At 37.2% G+C, this 20,146-nt stretch overlaps 1 protein-coding gene across 12 annotated transcripts in view; it reads left to right on the forward strand.

Annotated features, from left to right (window-relative positions):
• Nucleotides 1-20,146, forward strand: part of AUH (AU RNA binding methylglutaconyl-CoA hydratase) — a 214,417-nt gene that overhangs the window by 66,684 nt on the left and 127,587 nt on the right. For all 12 annotated transcript variants that reach the window (XR_002825858.1, XR_002825859.1, XM_004387976.2 and 9 more), the window contains one exon: nt 13,676-13,762. Coding sequence is in view for 10 of the 12 variants with exons in the window: in XM_004387976.2 (XP_004388033.1) it covers nt 13,676-13,762 (87 nt within the window). In the remaining 2 variants the exon portion in view is untranslated. The remainder of the gene's footprint in view (nt 1-13,675; nt 13,763-20,146) is intronic.

The raw sequence follows: 20,146 nt of genomic DNA on the forward strand, positions 1-20,146 counted from the left end.
GTCGGCTAACAGCACAAGAAGAAGAGCACTTGGAACAGGGAGCCTCCCCCCACCCCAGTGAAGACAAAAACAAAAAACGGATCTTCTGCAAAGAAACAGCAGTACGTCTGACGGTTGACTTCTCAGAGGTAACAGTGGAATTCTGAAGATTATGGAAATAAATCTTCAAAAGTAATGCAAGAAAATAACTCTCAGCCAAGAATTCTATACTCAGATAAACTTTCAGTAAAGACCGCAAGAGAAAAATACTTTCACACAAGAAAGAAAAGTTTACCTTCAATAGATCTCAGTAAAGAAAATTCTAGAACAAAAGAGCAGAAGAAAAATGAATCTCATCAGATTCGACAAGCAAAGATACTGTTAAATACGGGATGCTGTAATCATACTAATTTGTTAGGAAGCGAGGCTTGGTGACGCAGTGGTCATAGTGCCTGGCTGTTAATTTGTTAGGGGTAAAAAGAGGTAAAACTACAATCCTGCATGACCAGAGCATATTTCTGGGTAGGAGAGTAATCAGAATGAAAGCATTCTGAGATTCTTGTATTATTTAGGAGAAGGTTAAAAGTACTGATTAACTTGATACTTTGTTCAGTTAAGTACATGTGCTAAAATGGTGAGGATATTACTGTTACTAAAGTAATTGACAAAAAGCAAATAACTTCTAAATAAATGAAATAAGAAAAACAGTTAATCCAGAAGATGGTTAAAAAAATAAAGGCAATGTGAGGGAGAGAAGAAAATGAACCAACAGGATAAATATGCCACAATAAAATGGTAGAATAGATTTAAATCAGTTACTATTCACAGTTAATGTGATTAAAAGGAAATAACAGCTATGTTAAAAAAAAATCATCACTGTGTTGCTTATACCAAACACACCTATAATGTAAGGACATGGGTTGAAAGTTAAAGGGTAGAAAAAGGTACTAGTCTAGTACTAACTAAAAGAAAGGTAGTTATATTGATACTAGTGTTAATATCAATAAAATAGATTAATGATTATAATTAATAGATACTAGTAAAATAGGCATTCAAGTAAAAATTTTAACTAGATGTAGTAATTATTAGAGATAAAGAGGGTCACTACATAATGACAAAGGATTCAGTTTCCCAGGCAGGTATATTAATTCTCAAATTTTATGCTATTAGAAACAGCCTCAAAATATATAGTGTAAAAATATCACACTATAAGAAAAAGTTGACAGATCCACCATCATAACGGTAGTTTTTATCACACCTTTCTCAGTAATTAATAAACAGGAAAAAGTCATTGCTGTGGAAGATTTTGAATAAGCCAGTTAACAAGCTTAACCTTTATACCATCAGAGCCCCCTGTATCCATTTTTAGTTTCTGTATTTCTTTTTGAACAGTTCTGTTGTATAGACTGATATTTCATGACTTTTTTTTTTTTAGAGGTCTTCTGAAGAACAGAAAATTTAGTATTTAAAAAAACAGAAGAAAATTTATTCTCTCTTGCAGTTACCATATGGATCCATTAGACCCTTTTATGACTCTAAGAGAAATTATGGGGTCTTATCCCATATGTCCCTATCTTAAAACATATTGGTAATTTCATCATCCAGTGAGTGCTTTTATCATTATTCCTCAGTTATCCCCAACTATGCTAAAAAGAACTGAAATAAGAAAACGGAAGAATGATGGAATTGGCTAGAAGGATGATACAATAGTCAAATCATTACTAGTGCATCACCTTTCAGTTTTCTTATTGTGTTGTCCAAAGAATCGTGTCTTCTTTTAAGAAGGTATAAAAGAAGTCTGGAGATACTGTATTTGTAGTCTTTCTTTGAACACAGTTGAGAATTCAGAATATTTCATTTTCAACTTGTAATAGCAAAGACAAGAAGAATGATAGAGGAAGACATTTCACAGTTCTGAAATAGATAAGACAGGGGATACAAAGAGACAGCAGTACTCTAGGCCCTAATGATGGTGGTGAGATTAATCATAGATGGAAAATCTCAGATGATGGGTTGTCAGCTAACAGTGTCCTAGATGAATTTTCTCAGACTCAAGAATCGATGAGTGAACAACATATTTCTGTGGTTTACAAAAAGGAGAAATGGAATTCACATCCTGTCAGTCATTCGTCAGGAAGAACTTTGCCACGTAATATGTTGTGACAAGAACCTGGACCATCCCATTTTGCTACAAGGATGTGTGCCAGTATTTTTGCATCTCATGTAATATTTATTCATGAACGTTTACTTGATACAACTTGTAAGTGGAAGGTATTGAAGGCAGGTGTATATAGGAAGGTGCTAGGAAGGAGATAGATGGCAGAAATAAAAACAGATTATTGACTTGATTATTCTAACATAAATGTAAAAATGAAAGCATTTTGCAGTTATGGAGCAAAGAATATGGCTGTCCTCTCAAAAAAATGATGAGCCATCGAGGTTTTCAAAAGCGTTGCTTTTTCACCATGCATGTGCTGAAGAAGAACCAGAAGTAATGATAAGCTAGAATCAATTAGAGATGTATTTGAAATCTAGAATTGATATTTATAAGACTGTATGTTCTAGGTTCGTGCATGTCAGTTGAACGGTTGCATTGAAAACATATAGCCCGTTTCACGTGTGCGTGCACGCGCGTATGGAGAGGTGAGTATATACACATAAATGCACAGACCAGGAAAATATAAAATAAAAATATGGATTTGCTATGTTTAAACTTTTATAAAAATTTCTAATAAAGTTTTTAAAATTATCCTTTTATTTTTTCTATAAATTATTTGTAAAAGGATTTAACTATAAAATAAAAAGGGTCCACTGGATCCAGATGATAAATGATTTTGACTGTTTTTCCTGGTATACTGAGGGTTAATGTAATGTACCTGTCTTAGGCTGGGTTCTCTAGAGACGCAAACTCAGTAAAGCGTATAAATATATATAGAGAGAGATTTATATCAAGGAGACAGCTCACGCGATTGTAGAGATTAGAACGTCCCCAGTCTGTGGATCAGGGTAGAGGCCTCTTCCATTCATGCAGCCGCAGAAGCTGGGGAACTCAAGGTCGGTAGGTCGGAGAGCAGGGCTCCTGCTCACAGGCTGCGAAGGTCCATGAATTCCAAGATGGGCAGGCAAGACCTCAGCGTCTCTCCTGATTCACGCTGGTGAACCCAAGATCAGCAGGTTGGGGAGCTGGACTCCTGCTTGCAGGCTGTGAAGGTCGACGAATCCGGAGATCGATAGCTCAGGTTCCAAGAACCGGAGGTGAGATGACAAGAGGCAGCTGCTGGGTTTGGAACAAGCCAAAAACCTTGGCAAGGCAAGCAGGAAGGAAGTAGCCGGCGGAGGGTGGAGAGATGAAGGCTGAGGGGGTGGTGAGCTGCCACAGGCCCCACCCCTGGCGGTACCACTCAGCAGATTCCATCATGGGGGTGGTCACGTACCACATTTCAGCAGGGAAGTGATCACAGCATTATACAACAGCCAGAACACTGAGAATCATGGCCTTGCCAAGCTGACATACGATCTTAACCATCACAGTACCTAAATCGAACGTTGCCCTCAGTGGTTGGCGACTGTGCAGTGTTTTCAAACACGCATGGAATATTTATGAAAACTGGCCATCTGCTAGGACATAAAACCTCCACAGATTTTAAAGTACTGCTGTCATTAGAGTACATTCTCCTACCAGAGGCAGTTAAGTTAGGAGTTATTTACAAAAAGGTAACTAGGAAATGTCCCTTACATTTGGAAGTTTACAGTCACTTCTAAATAACTTGCAGCTAATGAAGGACTCTTAATGGAAATTAGAAAATACTCAGAACTAAATGCTAACAGAAATACTGTACTTTAAATGTTGTGTGATACAGCTAAGGTGGTACTTTAAATTAGGGAAAGGAAGGCTCAAAATTAATAAACTAAGCATTAACCTTAAGAAGCTAGAAAAATAATTACATAATAGACAAATAGAATAGAAGGAAGGAAATGAAGATGAGCATAAACTAATGACATAAAAAACACACAGTAGTAAGGGTGATAAAGCCCAAAGCTGCTTCTTTGAAAAGCCTGATACACTTCTGGCACGATCATCAAGGACAAGGGAACAAATACACAATATTCAGAATGAAAAAGGGGGCCATGTCTGTACATTCCAGAGACTAACCTGGTGAGATAATATTAAGAACAACTTTATGCCAGTAAATTTGAAATTTTAGACGGAATGAATAAATTAATAGAAAATATAATTTAACCAAAACTGAGTTAAGAAATAGAAAACTCGAGTAATTTGACAACACTGTAGAGAATGAATCTAGTTAAGAATCTTTCCCCGCAGAAAGCCCCTGGCTACCATGACTTTAATGGAACGCTCTACCAATCCATTTATGGAACAGATAATTCAAATTTTACATAAATTCTTCCAGAAACTAGAAAAGGGGAGACCCTGTCCCAGCTCCTTTTATGACTGAAGAAACCTTGATGGAACCACATAAGAGCCGTAAAGGAAAGGAGAACAGACCAGTCTCCTGGTCATAGTTGGAAATGTCTCAGGGGCACAGGGAGAATCCAGCCATTGGAGCTTATGGGTTAAAATGCAGTCATTGGGTATCTTGATGTGCTGTTTGGGTTGAATGGAGGGAATAAAAGCCTGACTGGACCGAGAGCAAGAAAGCATGGGATGCATGGATCAGCACATATGCAAAAACTGTAACAAGAGTGAAAAGATGAGTTTGATCACCGCATAGTAATACCTTACAAATTTGTGAATCATCTCATCTTTTACTACAGAGGGAAACGTAACTTAAAACTCCATTTCACATCTACTAGATGGATATACTTAGTAAGTGTGATAGTGGAATGTATTGATGATAATGTGGACCAGTGCACTCAAGCACTGCTGGTGGGTTATTTAAGTGGAACCACTTTGGAAAATTGTGGTATTAGCTTTTACAGGTCATCATTTACATTGCGTATGACCCAGCAATTAAACTCTGCAGGAAGTGACCAAGAATGGAGGTCCACAGACTGGTGTTAGGATATTTCTAGGTGTCTAGGAGGTACGTTAAAGTTACGAAGGAATCGGTACCTGATCTGCAACTTCAGTACGTACTCTTGAAACCGTCCAGGCTGATCTGTAGGTTACCGTTATTCTTTCCTACCTTCCCTTTTATGATTGCCCTTCCTGCCTTTTGCAACAGAAAGTCGTCCTGGATCTTACTTTGCTTCATTGTTCTAGGGAGGGGGAAAGTCTCCGAACTGCCAAAAGAGGGACGTTTTAAAACGTTAATGTTGCGAACTTCCACTGGGATTCTTTCCTTATTCTGGCAGTTTTCGATTCTTTGCTGTAACATGATTTAAAGACAACTTAATAGAGTTGTCTGGAGGTTATTAAATATTTCTTGATTATTATACGATTTTCAACAGAGTTACAGCTCTGAAGAAGTTGAGAGAATTGAGTGACATTGCTGTAATAATACCTCCTTGTTATGTGAAAAGTTGTCTCAGCATGAATAAAATTGGTGATGAACCATTGCCTCATTCTAGCAGTAAATGATTTTCATGCAGATATATGAGATAATGGGAAATAGTCCCATCCGTCTCATTGAGACAAATTTCTAATGAAAGTTTACTTTTAGTATTTAATAGTTATCAGATTTGTAATATATTTATGCTTTGATCAGTTGTGTGCTAATAATACTTGTAATAAAAATTCAATCCAGAAGACAAATCTTACATTTAGTACAGTAAATCCTATGAGAATCAACACCTGTGTAAGGCAGAAACCTGTCAGAGAAGGAAAACGCAAAATTTCCCACTTACGGAGAGCGATAGAAAGGTAATAAGATTGCACCCCGTCAAAGGTGGAAAACTCGCGAGACCCAGAGAAACAAGGCAGTACTGTCGAGTTGGCTCTCACAGGTTTCACTGTACTTGATAGTTGCAGGGAATTTAGTAAAAATTATTTATATACATATTTTGTCACAAAGAAATTTGACAGGGTGAACAATGAAGTTTTTTTAAGCATAAACATCTGTTATCTCAGGAAAAAAGCATGGGAAAGTGGAATGGAAATACAAAATGAAATGATACGACATTTCTTATTTTTAGGGAAGAGTTTGTATGTTTTTGAATGGATGATTTTGAGAAATCACTGGTGTTTGGATTCCCCTGGATACAGGGACAGTGATATGCGAGTTCTAAAATGCTGGTGTTTACAGTGCACCAGAGATTATATCCTTGAACCGTTTAAATGTATGATAAAAATAGTTAGATGTTAGCATTAAAAACGTCATGTATTCAAGGGAGCATTGTTCGTAAAAATTCTTTGAGCAGTAATGGGGCAGTGGTTAAGAGCTCAGCTGCTAACCAAAAGGTTGGCAGTTCGAATCCACCAGGTGCTCCTTGGAAACCCTATGGGGCAGTTCTACTCTGTCCTGTAGGGTTGCTATGAGTCAGAATCGACTCGATGGCAACGAGTTTGGTTTTTTGTTTTTTGGCAGTAATAGGGACAAGAATGGTTGAAGACCACTGGCTTAAAGCGTTAGCTCTCAAGGGGAATGGTAAAACTCACGGAGAGCATGTTGGAATTGTGGGAGACAGTTTTGGTTGTCACAGTGATTGGGAGGCTTTACTGACATTTTGTTAGTAGGAGCCACAGACGCTAGACATCCTGGAATTCACAACAAAGAATAGTCCCGTTGTTTCCCATAATTTTTCTAAAGTCCCACTGGACTAGGCCAATACAAATATAAATAAGTAGGAATTTAATTAATAATTCTAAAACACATTTAAAAGAAGGAATTTATATTAAATAATAATAAGCCCAGAAATTTTAGCAGGGCTATTATAGAGGGTGCTACGTAGTTTCTCAAAATTGTTAAGTATTAACTTCATGCAGTTAGAATGAAATTCTGTGTTAGCTACTGACAAAACAGTACATGTAATTACAAATATGTAACAGGAGATTTGAAGTTCATTTAAAATGATTTAGAAACAAATACTGTGTTAGTAGAAACGTAAAATACAGGGCTCTTATTGAATTTTATTATAAGTTCTCACTAAGGCCTTTGTGATCCCATTTAATATTTAATATTGTATTTTAATATTTACTTGTAACATAGTCCATACCCTTCATCCTCCTTGCGCTGTAGATTCACCCTTTCTGTTCTCTTTTTCCCAAAAAAAAGTTTACCATCTGTCTTAGTCATCTAGTGCTGCTATAACAGAAATACCACAAGTGTATGGCCTTATGAAACAGAAGTTTATTCTCTCATAGTCTAGTAGGCTGGAAGTCAGAATTCAGGGCACCTGCTCCAAGGGAAGGCTTTCAGTCTCTGTCGACTCTATAGGAAAGTCCTTGTCATGAATCTTTCCCTGGACTAGGAGCTTCTCTGGGTAGGAACCCCAGGTCCAAAGGATACCCTTTGCTCCCGGTGCTGCTTTCTTGGTATGAGGTCCCCATGTCTCTCTACTCACGTCTCTCTTTTATATCTCAGAAGAGACTAGTTTAAGACACAATCCAATCTTGTAGAGTGAGTCCTACCTCATTAACATAACTGCCACTAATCCCATCTCATCAATATCATAGAGATAGGATTTATAACACATAGGAAAATCACATCAGATGACAAAATGGCGGACAGTTACACAATACTGGGAATCATGGCCTAGCCAAATTGATACATATATTTCTGGGGGACACAGTTCAATCCATGACATCATCTTCTATGTAGGCTATTCATTTATTATGTTTATTTTTTATTGTCTGTCTTTTTGTCCCCTTGCTTACTGGCAGAGTGTAAGATTACAGGGTGGGAGATGGATAGGTCAGCCCTTTTAAGGAATTTTGGCTTTGAAAAGGAGGAGAGAAATTTGTTGAAGTTAGAGTGGGGAGGGGACATGGAGTCAGGGATTTTTTTATTTAATGGAAAATTTTTATTGAAATATAATGTACTTACAGAAAGAAAATTGCACACAAGTGTGTAGTTCAGTAAATTTCTACAAAGTTAACTCACCTATGTAACCATTACCCATAGTCAGCATGCCACAGTCATCCCTCCCTCCCAGTCATTAACAGCCTCCCCTAAAGATATGGGGGAATATTCTAACTTCTGTCACCAGGTACTAATTTTGCCTGTTTTCGAACTTTATGTAACTGGGATTATACAGCATGTACTCTTTTAAGTTTGGCTTCTTCTGCTCAAAATATTTGTAAGATTCAGTTCTTTTGCTTGTAGGAGTAGCACAATCATTTTACAAACGTTCTGTTGTTGGTGGGTGTTTGGGGTGTTGCTAGGTTTTGGATATGAGAAATGACATTCCTATGAATAAGTGCATGTCTTTTGGTGTACATGTTATGCATTTCTTTTGGGTATGTGGGAGCCCTGCTGGCACAGTGGTTAAGCCTTTGGCTGCTAACCAAAAACTTGGCAGCTCGAAACCACCAGCCGCTCCTTGGAAACCCTACAGGGCAGTTCTACTCTGTCTTATAGGGTCGCTGTGAGTTGGAATCGACTTGATGGCAATGGTTTTTTTTCCCACTTGGGTATGTATTCTCAGAGTGGAATTACTTTCCAAAGTGATTGTACCAATTCTAATCCTGAAGGTATTTAAATCAGAGTTCTTAATGCTCTATATCTATACCAGTACTTCAGCTCTTTTCTGGCTATAAAATTATCTTATGTTTCCGATTTGTGGGTTTTTTAAAAAATAGTTTTATTGAGATATAATTCACACACATATAATTCACCCATTTAAAGTGTACAAATCAGTGGTTTTTAGGATATTCATATATATGTGAAACTATCACCACTGTCAATTTTAGAACATTTTCATCACCTCAAAAAGAAACCCAGTAGCCTTTAGCCATCATTCCCTTCTATACGTCCTCCCCCAGCTCCCCGCTACCCCCAGTCCTAAGCAGCCAGTAATCTGCTTTCTACCTCGCTTGGTTTTCCTCTTCTGGTCATTCCCTGTGAATGGAATCACATGTGGCCTTTTGTGGCTAGCTTCTTTCACTTGGCATAATGTGTTCAAGGTTCATCCATGTTGTAGTATCTATCAGTACTTCATTTCCTTTTATGGCCAAATAATATTCTACTGTATGGATATACCACATTGTATTGATGGACACTGGGTTGTTTCCATCTTTTGGCTACTGTAAATAATGCTGCCATAGACATTCATGTAAAAGTATTGTATGGACCTAAGTTTTCAGTTTTCTTGGGTGTATACTTAGGAGTGGAATTACTGGGTCATATGGTAATTCACTGTTTAATCATTTGAGTAACTGCCAGACTGTTTTCCAAAGTGGCTGCATCACTTCACACTTCCACCAGCAGCGCATGAGGGTTTCAGTTTCTCACATCTTCACCAGTGCTTGTTATTTTTTATTGTAGCCATCATAAAGGATGCGAAAAAGAAAAAAAAAAAACAAACCCTGTTGCCATCGAGTCGATTCCGACTCATAGCAACCCTACAGGACAGAGTAGAACTGCCCCGTAGGGTTTCCAAAGGAGTGCCTGGTGGATTTGAACTGCTGACCTTTTGGATTACCAGCCATAAGCTCTTAACCACGGTGCCACCAGGTATGAAGTAGGATCTTATTGTGGTTTTGATTTGCTTTTCCCTGATGATTAATGATATTGGGATCTTTTCATGTGCTTGTTGGCCATTTGTGTATCTTCCCTGGAAAAGTGTATATTCAAATCCTTGGCCCATTTTTAATTGAGTATTTGTCTTTTTTTATTGCGTTGTAGGAGTTCTTTATATATTCTGGATATAAATCCCTTATCGGAGATATGATTTGTATGTATTTTCTCCCATTCTTTTGGCTAGTGTTTGCATGTTTTTATCCTTTAACTTTAGCCATTCTGTGCCCCTGTATTTTAAAGTGTATCTCTCCATTAGCAGTGTACACTTAGGTATTTTAATACCTACTCTCATAATCTACCTGAAGAACTCCCTGCGGTGTTTGTTTTAGTGGGCCTGCTGGTGATAAGTTCTGTGTGTGTGTAAGAATGTCTTCATTCTCCGCCATATTTGAAGGATGGTGTCTCCTGGTGTAGACATGTAGAGTGGCAGATACTTTCCTTCTTCAGTTTAATGTTGGCGTCCATTTTCTCTTGAGAAGTCAGCTGGCAGTCATTATTCTTTTTAAGTTATTCATGTGCCTTTTTTCTTTGGCAGCTTCTAAGGTTTTCTTTCTGTCTTTGGTTTTTGGCAGTTGGTCTTGGTGTGGTTTTCCTTGCATGTATTCCACTTTATATTTAACCTTCAGGAGTCTAAGCTGAAAGCCTGGGGTGTTTATAGGTTTCCTCCTTGACCAGCCCTGAACTCCAATTTTTTTTCTTCCTGCTTCCGTGAGATTGTTTAGAAACTCGTGTATGCCTTGAAGAGAAATTCTCCAAGTGGGGCTCTGTGGTTTCTTTTTCCTCCATTATCTTATTATTTCTTAAGTTCTGGCTGACTCACTGGTCCTAAACTCCAGTGTTTATCTCCTCAGCCCCATGAGACTGCTGAGAGTTCTGAGCTGCCGCCTTCTTCTAGGCCTCTTAGCCTCCACAGCGTATGACTCAGCATATGCTTTGTAGGGGAAAAGAGGTGGCATTCAGCCTGTCTGCTTCCAGCCTGTTCACTGTGCACTAGAAGTAATCCCTTCTTGTCTACTCAAGGACATCTCTTCAGCAATTATCCCGTCTCTGGCTGGTATCATCACCATTATCCCTCTTTACACAACCATTCCCATCAGCATATAATGATGTTGTAACACAGTCCATCTTTAAAACACTTGAGTGGACTTTCGTGGCCAACTATGATGGAATAGCTTACATCAGACCAGTTATTCCACCAAATACTGGATGGAATACGTAAGATAACTGTTTGAGGACAATGGAGAGCAGCTAAGGCAGCCAGGATGTAAGAAGTTGGACGCTACAGAGAAGGGAGATACACTACAGTGACACTGTTTGTCCATAGTGACATGAGGGAGGGTAGAGTACACGGGTTCAAATCCTGGCAGGTGGGTGGATTTGATGGTGAGTGTTGGTGGCATTTCTCCTCGGACTGTTTCAGTTTGTTAGTTGCTGTTAAGTAGTGGGTAGAAGGCTTGGGGATTTGAGGGGAGAGGGAAGAATGAGTTGACTAGGGAAATACAGTAGGCTTCCCGGCAGCACAAGGGCCCACTTGAGGTTAGTGGTCATGGAATTATAGGATTCAATTTAAAAAAGGAATAGAACAGAGAAACACTAGGCCTCAAGGAAAACTTTGGATACAGTCAAATAAAAAAATTATGGCCTCAGAAAGAATAGAAGTGAAATGATACTTTTAGGTTCAGAATGTTTGATTTATCAACGTATTTTTCCAAAGTTAAAAAATAAGAAAAAGGATATTAAAAATTTTCCAAAGTAGTCTTAAGGTCACAAGTGTCTAACATGTGGAGAAGCCGAATTATTTCTAAAATAAACCTTGATTCGTGAAGATGCCTTACACCATTCTTCTGTGGATAAGGCAGAACTAAATAACTGAGCACATCTTCCAGATCTCTCAGCGGGGAGTGGTGTGCTGTGAAGGGCTGTGTGAAGAGCAAACCTTGATTCTCTTTAGGTCACAGAATGGCTTCTAGCTGTCCAGTCTTTTTAACCCCAGAGTGTGATTTTCAAAGTATGCTGGGAAGTCGAAAAGTTAAACAAGCTTGTGGAAGAGCTGCACTGGCGCAACAGCTGCAGAGTCAGGGGCAGCGTGATGGGTGTGACCCACCGTGAGGCCTCAGGAGTGACTGGATGTCCCACTGCAGCGACAGGGAGTTGCTGCCGGCCCTGCTCCAGAGGCCCTGTCTGTCCTTGTCCTTCTGGCCTGCTTCCTTCCCCGCTTTGTTCCTCTTCATTCCTTTCTTCATCTCTCCCCTTCCCCCATATTTCACTACATTTAGCTACTTTTAGTAACCAGTAGGTAATAACATTTACTAAGCAAAATTTTGCATTCTCAATTTAAAATTGTACTCTCAATTCTAAATGGCAGTGATTTGAGTCCTTTTTTTACATCTCTTAAATGCACCCTACTAGTTCAAAATTTGGGAGCCCTACTGACTTTTTTCTTTCTTGCCAGATTTTAATTCTTCGTGGAAAAAAAATTAACCATGAAGACATGTATTAGACATATAAAAACTTTAAAGAGTAACATAATAGTACCCACTTAACTTAAGCAATAAAACATTATTAATAAAATTGAAGTCCTTCATGTACCTCTTGCCAATCACACGTCTTTCTCCCTTTCCCCAGAGATAACCACCAACTTGAATTTGTATGGGCCATTTCCATGCATGCTTTATATCCCTAAACAGCGTTCTCCTTATGTTTTTCAAATGTATGTTGTCGTCCTGTGTATCTTTCTGCAGTTATACTTTTCTTTCTACACTATTTGTTAGATTTATCTGTTTATACTCTTAATTAATTTATTTTCATGCTACATATACACATATGTATTTATTATATTTTTTATGTATCTGTCGTATAAATATGTCCCAGTTTTATCCATTCTCTGTTTTGGATATTTAGGTTATGTCTAATTTTTTGCTATTCTGTACGTGCTGCATTGAATGTTATTGTGCTGATTTCCTTGTTTGAGAGATTTTCTAGGGTATATGTACTGAAGTATTGGTGAATTATAGAATATGTGCTTTTTCAACTTCAATTTTCACTCCTACTAGAATTGTGTGAAATTATTGATGCTCCAAGCCTAGCAAGTACTTGATAACATGTATAGTCACAATTTGTTATTGGCTAAATAAGAGATTAATAGCTGAGTATAAGCTTAAAAAAAAAAAAAAAAAAAACCAACCCATTGACTTTGAGTCAATTCCAACTCATAGTTACTCTATAGAACACAGTAGAAGTGCCCCAAGGCTGTAAAGCTTTTATATGTGGAGTATAAATTTATATATATATAGTGTATATATTACTGTACCATAGTTTTACTTTGCTGTACTTTATTTAAAAAAGGATCTACCTTTTCTTAGGTTTAATTTTTATCAAAACAAATGTCTTTGTTGAGCCATAAGAGCAAATGATCCCTTAGGGAATTCATATGTTTACTTTTTTTTCTGTTCAGTATTTCTGTGATGAAGCCATAATTATGAAGCTGTCAGTTTGTACATGCTTTAAAGCCAGTGATTCTCATATGTGGTCTGCAGTCATGAAGGCAGGCATCCACGAAGTAAAAAAAGGATTTTCTTGACACTAAGACATCACCCTTGTCACCGTTGTGACATTTGCACGATTGGGCGAAAGCAGTGCTGGGTACAGCTGTCGGTGTCTTTGCAGATAGTGGCCCCAATCTGTAGCGATTTATGTTAACATTAATGGGTTTGTTTGTTATTTTTTGAGTGAATAAATATTTTAAAAATTTCTTAGTTTCAGTTTCTAAGACAGTAACCATCGTTAGATATAATTCACACAAACTAAATCCCTTGCTCTGAGAGTGTAAAGGGAGACCAAAAAGTTTGAGAATGACTGTTTTAAGTGTATGTTAAATTTATGAACAAGTATTTGTGTTGATGGTGATCGTTGAAAAGGAAAACTTAATAAAATTCCTTTAACAAATGAATTCAGTTAATCTTCAAGTTATATATGAATCTTAAGTAAACCTTCTATTCTTTGACTTAAATTGTTGTTTATGACTAGATTATATTTATATATAAAACCCTTTGCAGGTGCTGACCTTAAGGAAAGAGTCAAAATGCATTCCAGTGAAGTTGGGCCTTTTGTCTCCAAAATAAGAGCTGTGGTTAATGACATAGGTGAGCACAATTTAAATTCTCATTTCACCATGCTGAAGATGACCTTAAATGTCACACTGAAAAAGCTGTACATCTTCTTGATACGTAAACTTTGACCAAAATATTTTTATAACTAGGCAATCATGGCTTATAGCTGGTTGTTTTAAATAGAACAGAATATGTTTAAGTTTATGCCTCCTATGTGTTGTGACATGACATATGGAGGTGTTTATTAGAAAATAGGGTATAATTTGACTTAAGTTTTTACTTAAAATATCTGTATCTCTTAAATACCTGTACACACAAACGTATACTTATAGATTTAGATTTTTTTCTACATAAAAAGGATCATACTATATACTTAGAATTATAAATTTTGGAAATTTTTACATGTCAGTAAATATCAATCTTTTTATTTACTGCTGCATAGTGATCTATAACAAAGTCTTACCTAAAATTTTATTTTTTTATTGATGGACATTTAGCTTTTGGGCTTTTGTTTGCTTTTTTTCTTTTTGCTCTTTTTGCTATTTATAATTAAGCAGTGACTATGCTCATGTCTAAGTATGTGTGTTTATAGGATAGGTTCTTAAACATGGAATTATAGTTTTAAGGTTCACATTTTAATAACTCCTCTCAGATTGTATTCAAAAGGATTGTAATATTTCATATTCCCATCAGCTATATGAGAGTCCCTGGTTTCTCATACTCCTCTCAGCATTTAATGTGGTTAGTTTCTAAGTTTTGCCAGGGTAAAAAGCATGTTTGTCAGCGTTTTAATTTGCATTTCCCCAAATGCTTGTGTAATATTTTATCTTTGCAAAGTTAGGCTTGCCTTTTCACTTCTGTAAATCATCTTTTCATATCTTCTATCCTCCTTTCTATAGGATTATTTAATCAGTACTTATTTAAAAGGCATAGGGTCACTATGAGTCGGAATCGGCTCGAAAGCAACGGGTTTGGGATTTTTTTGGTTTTTATTTATTGAAAAGGCATTTTTGTATTAATTCTATGCTTGTTAAATATGTTGCAGATATTGTCTCTTAATGTACCACCCTAATTCAAATTCTACAGCTTTAGAGCAAATTTAAAAATTTTAATATCTAGAGAGTACTAGGATCCTTTCATTATTCTTTTCTGTTTTTTCCTTGAAGATTTTTTTGGACAATTCTCACACATCAATTCTTCCAAATGACTTTAAAATTTATTTGTTTTTTTAAACAAAGGGGAAAAAAGTACTCTATTAAGACTCTGACTGGAGTGACATACTTATGATATTATATCTTTTTATCTATGATGTGCATGGCTCTCATTTGTGGGGTGGAGGTAGTCATTCATTTTTTAATGTCCTTCAAGAAAGTTTTATAGTTTTTTTCACACTGGTCTGGGTCTTGTATTTTTTTTCCCCCTTCAAATTTATTCCTAGCTATTTTGTAGTGTTTGTTCCCTTGAATGGAATCTTTTTTCCCGTTTCTGTTTCAGCCTAATTATTGTAGGTCTGTAGGAAAGTTACTATTCTATGTACTTGTTTTGTATTAAGCCGGCTTGCTAATTACTTGTGTTATTTTTCTTTCTCAATTAATTTTCTTTCGCTTTCCAGATGAAAAGTTCATAATCTATAAGTAATGAAGTGTGTATCTTTTCTCTTCCTAACATTTTAATCTTAATATTTTTCATATTTTTTCACATTGGCTAAGGCCCTCAGTGCAATATTAGTTTGCTGAGGTGAGAGTGTTCATCCTTATCTTTCTTTTGACTTTGATGAATGGCTGTAATTTTTTGCCAGTTAACAAGTTTAGAGTTTTCTTTTTCAACTTGCTAGGAGTTTGCTATTATTTTTTAATCAGGAATAAGTGTTGAAGTTTATCAAATGCTTTTTTTAAATATGTGTCGGGAAGATCTTATAATTTGTCTTGTTTAGCCTTTGTAAATTAAATTATATTAGTAGAATTACTAATAAAAATAAGTCCACGAGAGCCAAAGTACAACAGTGCATATATCCCACCTGAATTTAGACCCTATTTGAAAGGTAGGTTTGATGCATTAAACACTAATGACCAAAGGCCATGAGGGTTGTAGGATGACATCATACATGAAGAAAGCAAAAGGTCATTAAAAAGACAGAAGGTACCAAAATAGATGTCAGAGGAGTCTCTGAAACTTGCTCTTGAACTAGTGTCGCTAAAACAAATGGAAGAAAAGAGCTAAACAGAAGATTTCAAAGGACAGCTCAACAACACAAAGTGTTAAAATGAAATGTGTAAAACCTGGAGTTAGAAAACCAAAACGGAAGAACTTGGTTGCCATTTCTCAAGATGAAAAAACTCCAGAAAAAAATTCAAGCCTCAAGTTGCAATATTGAAGGATCCTGTGGACAAAAAGTTGAATAGTAGGAAGCATCAAAGGAAGATGGAATGAATAAACAGAGTCACTGTACCAAAAAGAATTGGTCGACATTCATCCATTTCAGGAGGTAGCATATGATCAAAAATCAGTGGTACTGAAGGAAGAAGTCCAAGCTTCACTGAAGGCATTGGCGAAAAACAAGTCTCCAGAAATTGACTGAATACCAATTGAGCTGCTTCCACAAATGGATGCAGCGCTGGAAGTGCTCACTTATCTATGTTAAGAAATTTGGAAGACAGCTACCTGGCCAGCTGACTGGGAGAGATCCGTGTTCGTGCCCATTCCAAAGAGGTGATTTAACAGAATGCGGAAATTGTCAAACAATATTATTAATATCATATGCAAATAAAATTTTGCTAAAGATAATTAAAAAATGGCAACAGCCATACCTTGACAGAAAACTACCAGAAATTTAAACCAGATTCAGAAGAAGATGTGGAATGAGGGATATCATTGGTGACATCAAATGGATCTTGTCTGAAAGCAGTGAATACCAGAAAGATGTTTACCTGTGTTTCATTGATTATGCAGAGGCATTCTGTTGTGTGACTCATAACAAATTATGGATAGTATTGTGAAGAATTGAAATTCCAGAACACTTAATTGTGCTCACGGAGAACCTGTAAATAGATGATGAGGCAGCCGTTGGATCAGAACAAGGGGATATTGTATGGTTTAAAATTGGAAAAGCTGTATGTCAGGGTTGTATCCTTTCACCATACTTATTGAATCTATATACCGCATAAATAATCCAAGAAGCTGGAATATATGGAGAAGAACATGGCATTAGGATTGGTGGAAGACTCATTAACAACCTGTGATATGCAGATAACAGAACTTTGCTGAAAGTGAAGAGGACTTGAAGCACTTACAGATGAAGATCAAAGAGCACAGCTTTCAGTATGGATTACGCTTCAACATAAAACAAAAATTCTCACAACTGGACCAATAAGCAACATCATGATAAATGGAGAAAATATGGAAGTTGTCAAGGATTTCATTTTACTTGGATCCACAATCAACACCCATGGAAGCAGCAGTCAGGAAATCAAACAATGTATTGCTTTGGGTAAGTCTGCTGCAAAAGACCTCTTTAAAGTGTTAAAAAAGCAAGAATGTCACATTGAGGACTAAGGGTGTGTCTCACCCAACCTGTGGTATTTTAATAGCTTAATGTGCATGGAAAAGCTGGACAATGAATAAGGAAGACTGAAGACGAATTAATGAGTTTGAATTATGGTATTGGTGAAAAATATTGAATTTACCGTGGACTGCCAGAAGAAGGAACAAATCTGTCTCAGAAGAAGTACAGCCAGAATGCTTTATTAGAAGCAGGAATGGCGAGACTTCGTCTCACATACGTTGGACATGTTATCAGGAAGGATCAGTCCCTGGAGAAGGACATCATGCTTGGTAAAGTAGAGGGTCAGCATAAAAGAGGAAGACCGTCAGTGAGATGGATTGACACAGGGGCTGCAACAGTGGGCTCAGGCATAACAGTGATTGTGAGGATGGTGCAGAATTGGGCAGTGTTCCGTTCTCTTGTACATAGGGTCGCTGTGAGTCGAAACAGACTTCATGGCACCTAACAACAACAGCTAGACCTTTCTTTCTTGTCTTTTTAGTGACCTTTTGCTTTCTTCATGTATGATGTCATCCCACAACTTGTCTGGCCTTCGATAATTAGTGTTCAGTGCATCAAATCTGTTCTTGACAAGGTCTCTAAATTCAGGTGAGATATGCTCAAGGTTGTACTTGGGCTCTTGTAAGCTTGTTTTAAGTTTCTTCAGCTTCAACTTGAATACGCATATGAGCAATTGATGGTCTGTTCTGCAGTCGGCCCCTGTTCTTGTTCCACAGATGTAGTCGATTTGATTCCTCTGTATTCCATCTGGCAAGATCCACGTGTGTATTCGCCATTTATATTGTTGAAAAAGGTATTTGCAATGACTAAGTCATTGGCCTTGCAAATTTCTGTTATGGGATCTCCAGGTAGTTTCTATCACCAAGGCCATATTTTCCAACTACCAATCCTTGTTTCCAGCTGTCTCATTCCAATCACCAGTAATTATCAGTGCATCTCAGTTGCATGTTTGATCTATTTCAGACTGCAGAAGTTGGTAAAAATTTTCAAATTCTTTATCTTTGGCATTATTGATTGGTGTGTAAATTGGAATCATAGTTGTATTAACTTGGTCTTCCGTGTAGGCGTATGGATATTATCCTGTCACCGACAGCGTTGTACTTCAGGATAGATCTTGAAATGCCCTTTGTGATGAAGAAAGCGACACCCTTCCTCTTCAGTTTGTCATTCCCAACAAAATAGACCATATGATTGTCTGATTCAGAATGGCCAATACCAGTCCATTTCAGCTCATTAATTCCTAGGAAAGTGATCTTTATGCGTTCCATTTCATTTTTGATGACTTACAGTTTTCCTAAATTCATACCGTGTACATTCCTTTGTACTCAAAATGAGAAGAAACAGCTGCAAACATCTGATGATTAATGGATGTTTGTAGCTGTTTCTTTTCATTTTGAGTCACGCCACATTAGCAAATGGAAGGTCTCGAAAGCTTTACTCCATCCAGGTCATTAAGTTTGAGTCTGCTTTGTAGAGGCAGCTCTCCCCCGATCACAGCTTGAGCGCCTGCCAACCTGAGGGGGTCATCTTCCGACACTGTATCAGACAGTGTTGCACTGCTGTTCTTAAGGTTTCCAGTACCAGTGTTTTCAAAAGGAGAGCACCAGCTCCTTCTGTCCAGTCCGTCTTAGTCTGGAAGCTCTGCTGAAACCTGTCCACCATGGGTGACCCTGCTGGTAGTTGAAATACTGGTGACACAGCTTCCAGCATCCTAGCAACACTCAAGCCACCACGGCATGACACGCTGACAGAGGAGTGGGGGTGTGTGGGGATGGAGATGTTAGTTACCTCACTGATGGCTAGTTTTGTCTTTCTAGAGACTTAAATTAGGTGATATTTCATGAAGAGCTAGCAAGTATTTTTGAGAATTCTGTCTTAACTAGGAACTCTGAGAGAGCAGGCTCAGTTGCCTCCAGTTGAGGCATCAAAGAATTGCTATGTAATGATAAGGAAATATTAAAAATAGGCTGTCACTAGAATTTTAGTTTGCAGAATACATTGTAATGTGGATGATGTTTTTGTAGACGGACTTTCACACGAATTCTTTAAAATGCTAGGAATTTCCAGCATGCGTTTCCTTTCTCTGATGAAATAAAATTGCAAAGCTTTAATTCAGCTCTTTAAATGCAAAGCTGTATTTGCATTGAGATACAAGGTAATTATGTTAGAAGAACTGGATTACAACATTTATCTATTTAACAAACATCTTTTTTCTTAGGATTTTGTTATACTATAGAATTTTATAGATGAAAATAATTGAATTTTGAAAATTTTCAAATGCTCTAATTAGCTTTTATGCATGTGATTGGAAATCTGTGTTCATATGCATTTTTCTATCACAAAAAGCTGTTTCTCCTGGTCAAATACATAGAAAATATTTTTGTACAAGAGAATGAAAAGATACTGTATTACAAAAAAGTCCTTCATGAAATTGTGGAGAGTACAGCTCTTCTCAAGCAGTGGTTCTCGTTTTACGTTGGTTAGTGTGCCGTGACTATCAGAATTGGGGCACACTTGAAGCGATTAAAAGGCCCAGAGCAACACCAGATAAGTCGCTAATATGTGTCTATCAAAGTGCCACAGTAGAGTAGAAACATACATCTATCTCACTGTTGTCTTGACTGCTCATCTCCAGTTTGTTGTTGGAATCGGTCTCTTACCTGCCCCAGCTTAGCTGTCTTTGTGCGAGAGTATTCTTCAATGTGTTGGTTACTGCATAATCTTTCTTTCTGTCGTCTTTATCTTAAATCTTTTCGTTACACTATATCTTATCATGTAAAGTTGCTCTTATGATGTCACAATTTCTGCTCAGCTTAGCATTCTTTCTCAAAGTTATTGCCATAAAATGATATTTA

The sequence above is a fragment of the Trichechus manatus genome, unplaced genomic scaffold (assembly GCF_000243295.1).
Source record: "Trichechus manatus latirostris isolate Lorelei unplaced genomic scaffold, TriManLat1.0 scaffold00201, whole genome shotgun sequence".
In the NCBI taxonomy this organism is placed as follows: Eukaryota; Metazoa; Chordata; class Mammalia; order Sirenia; family Trichechidae; genus Trichechus; species Trichechus manatus.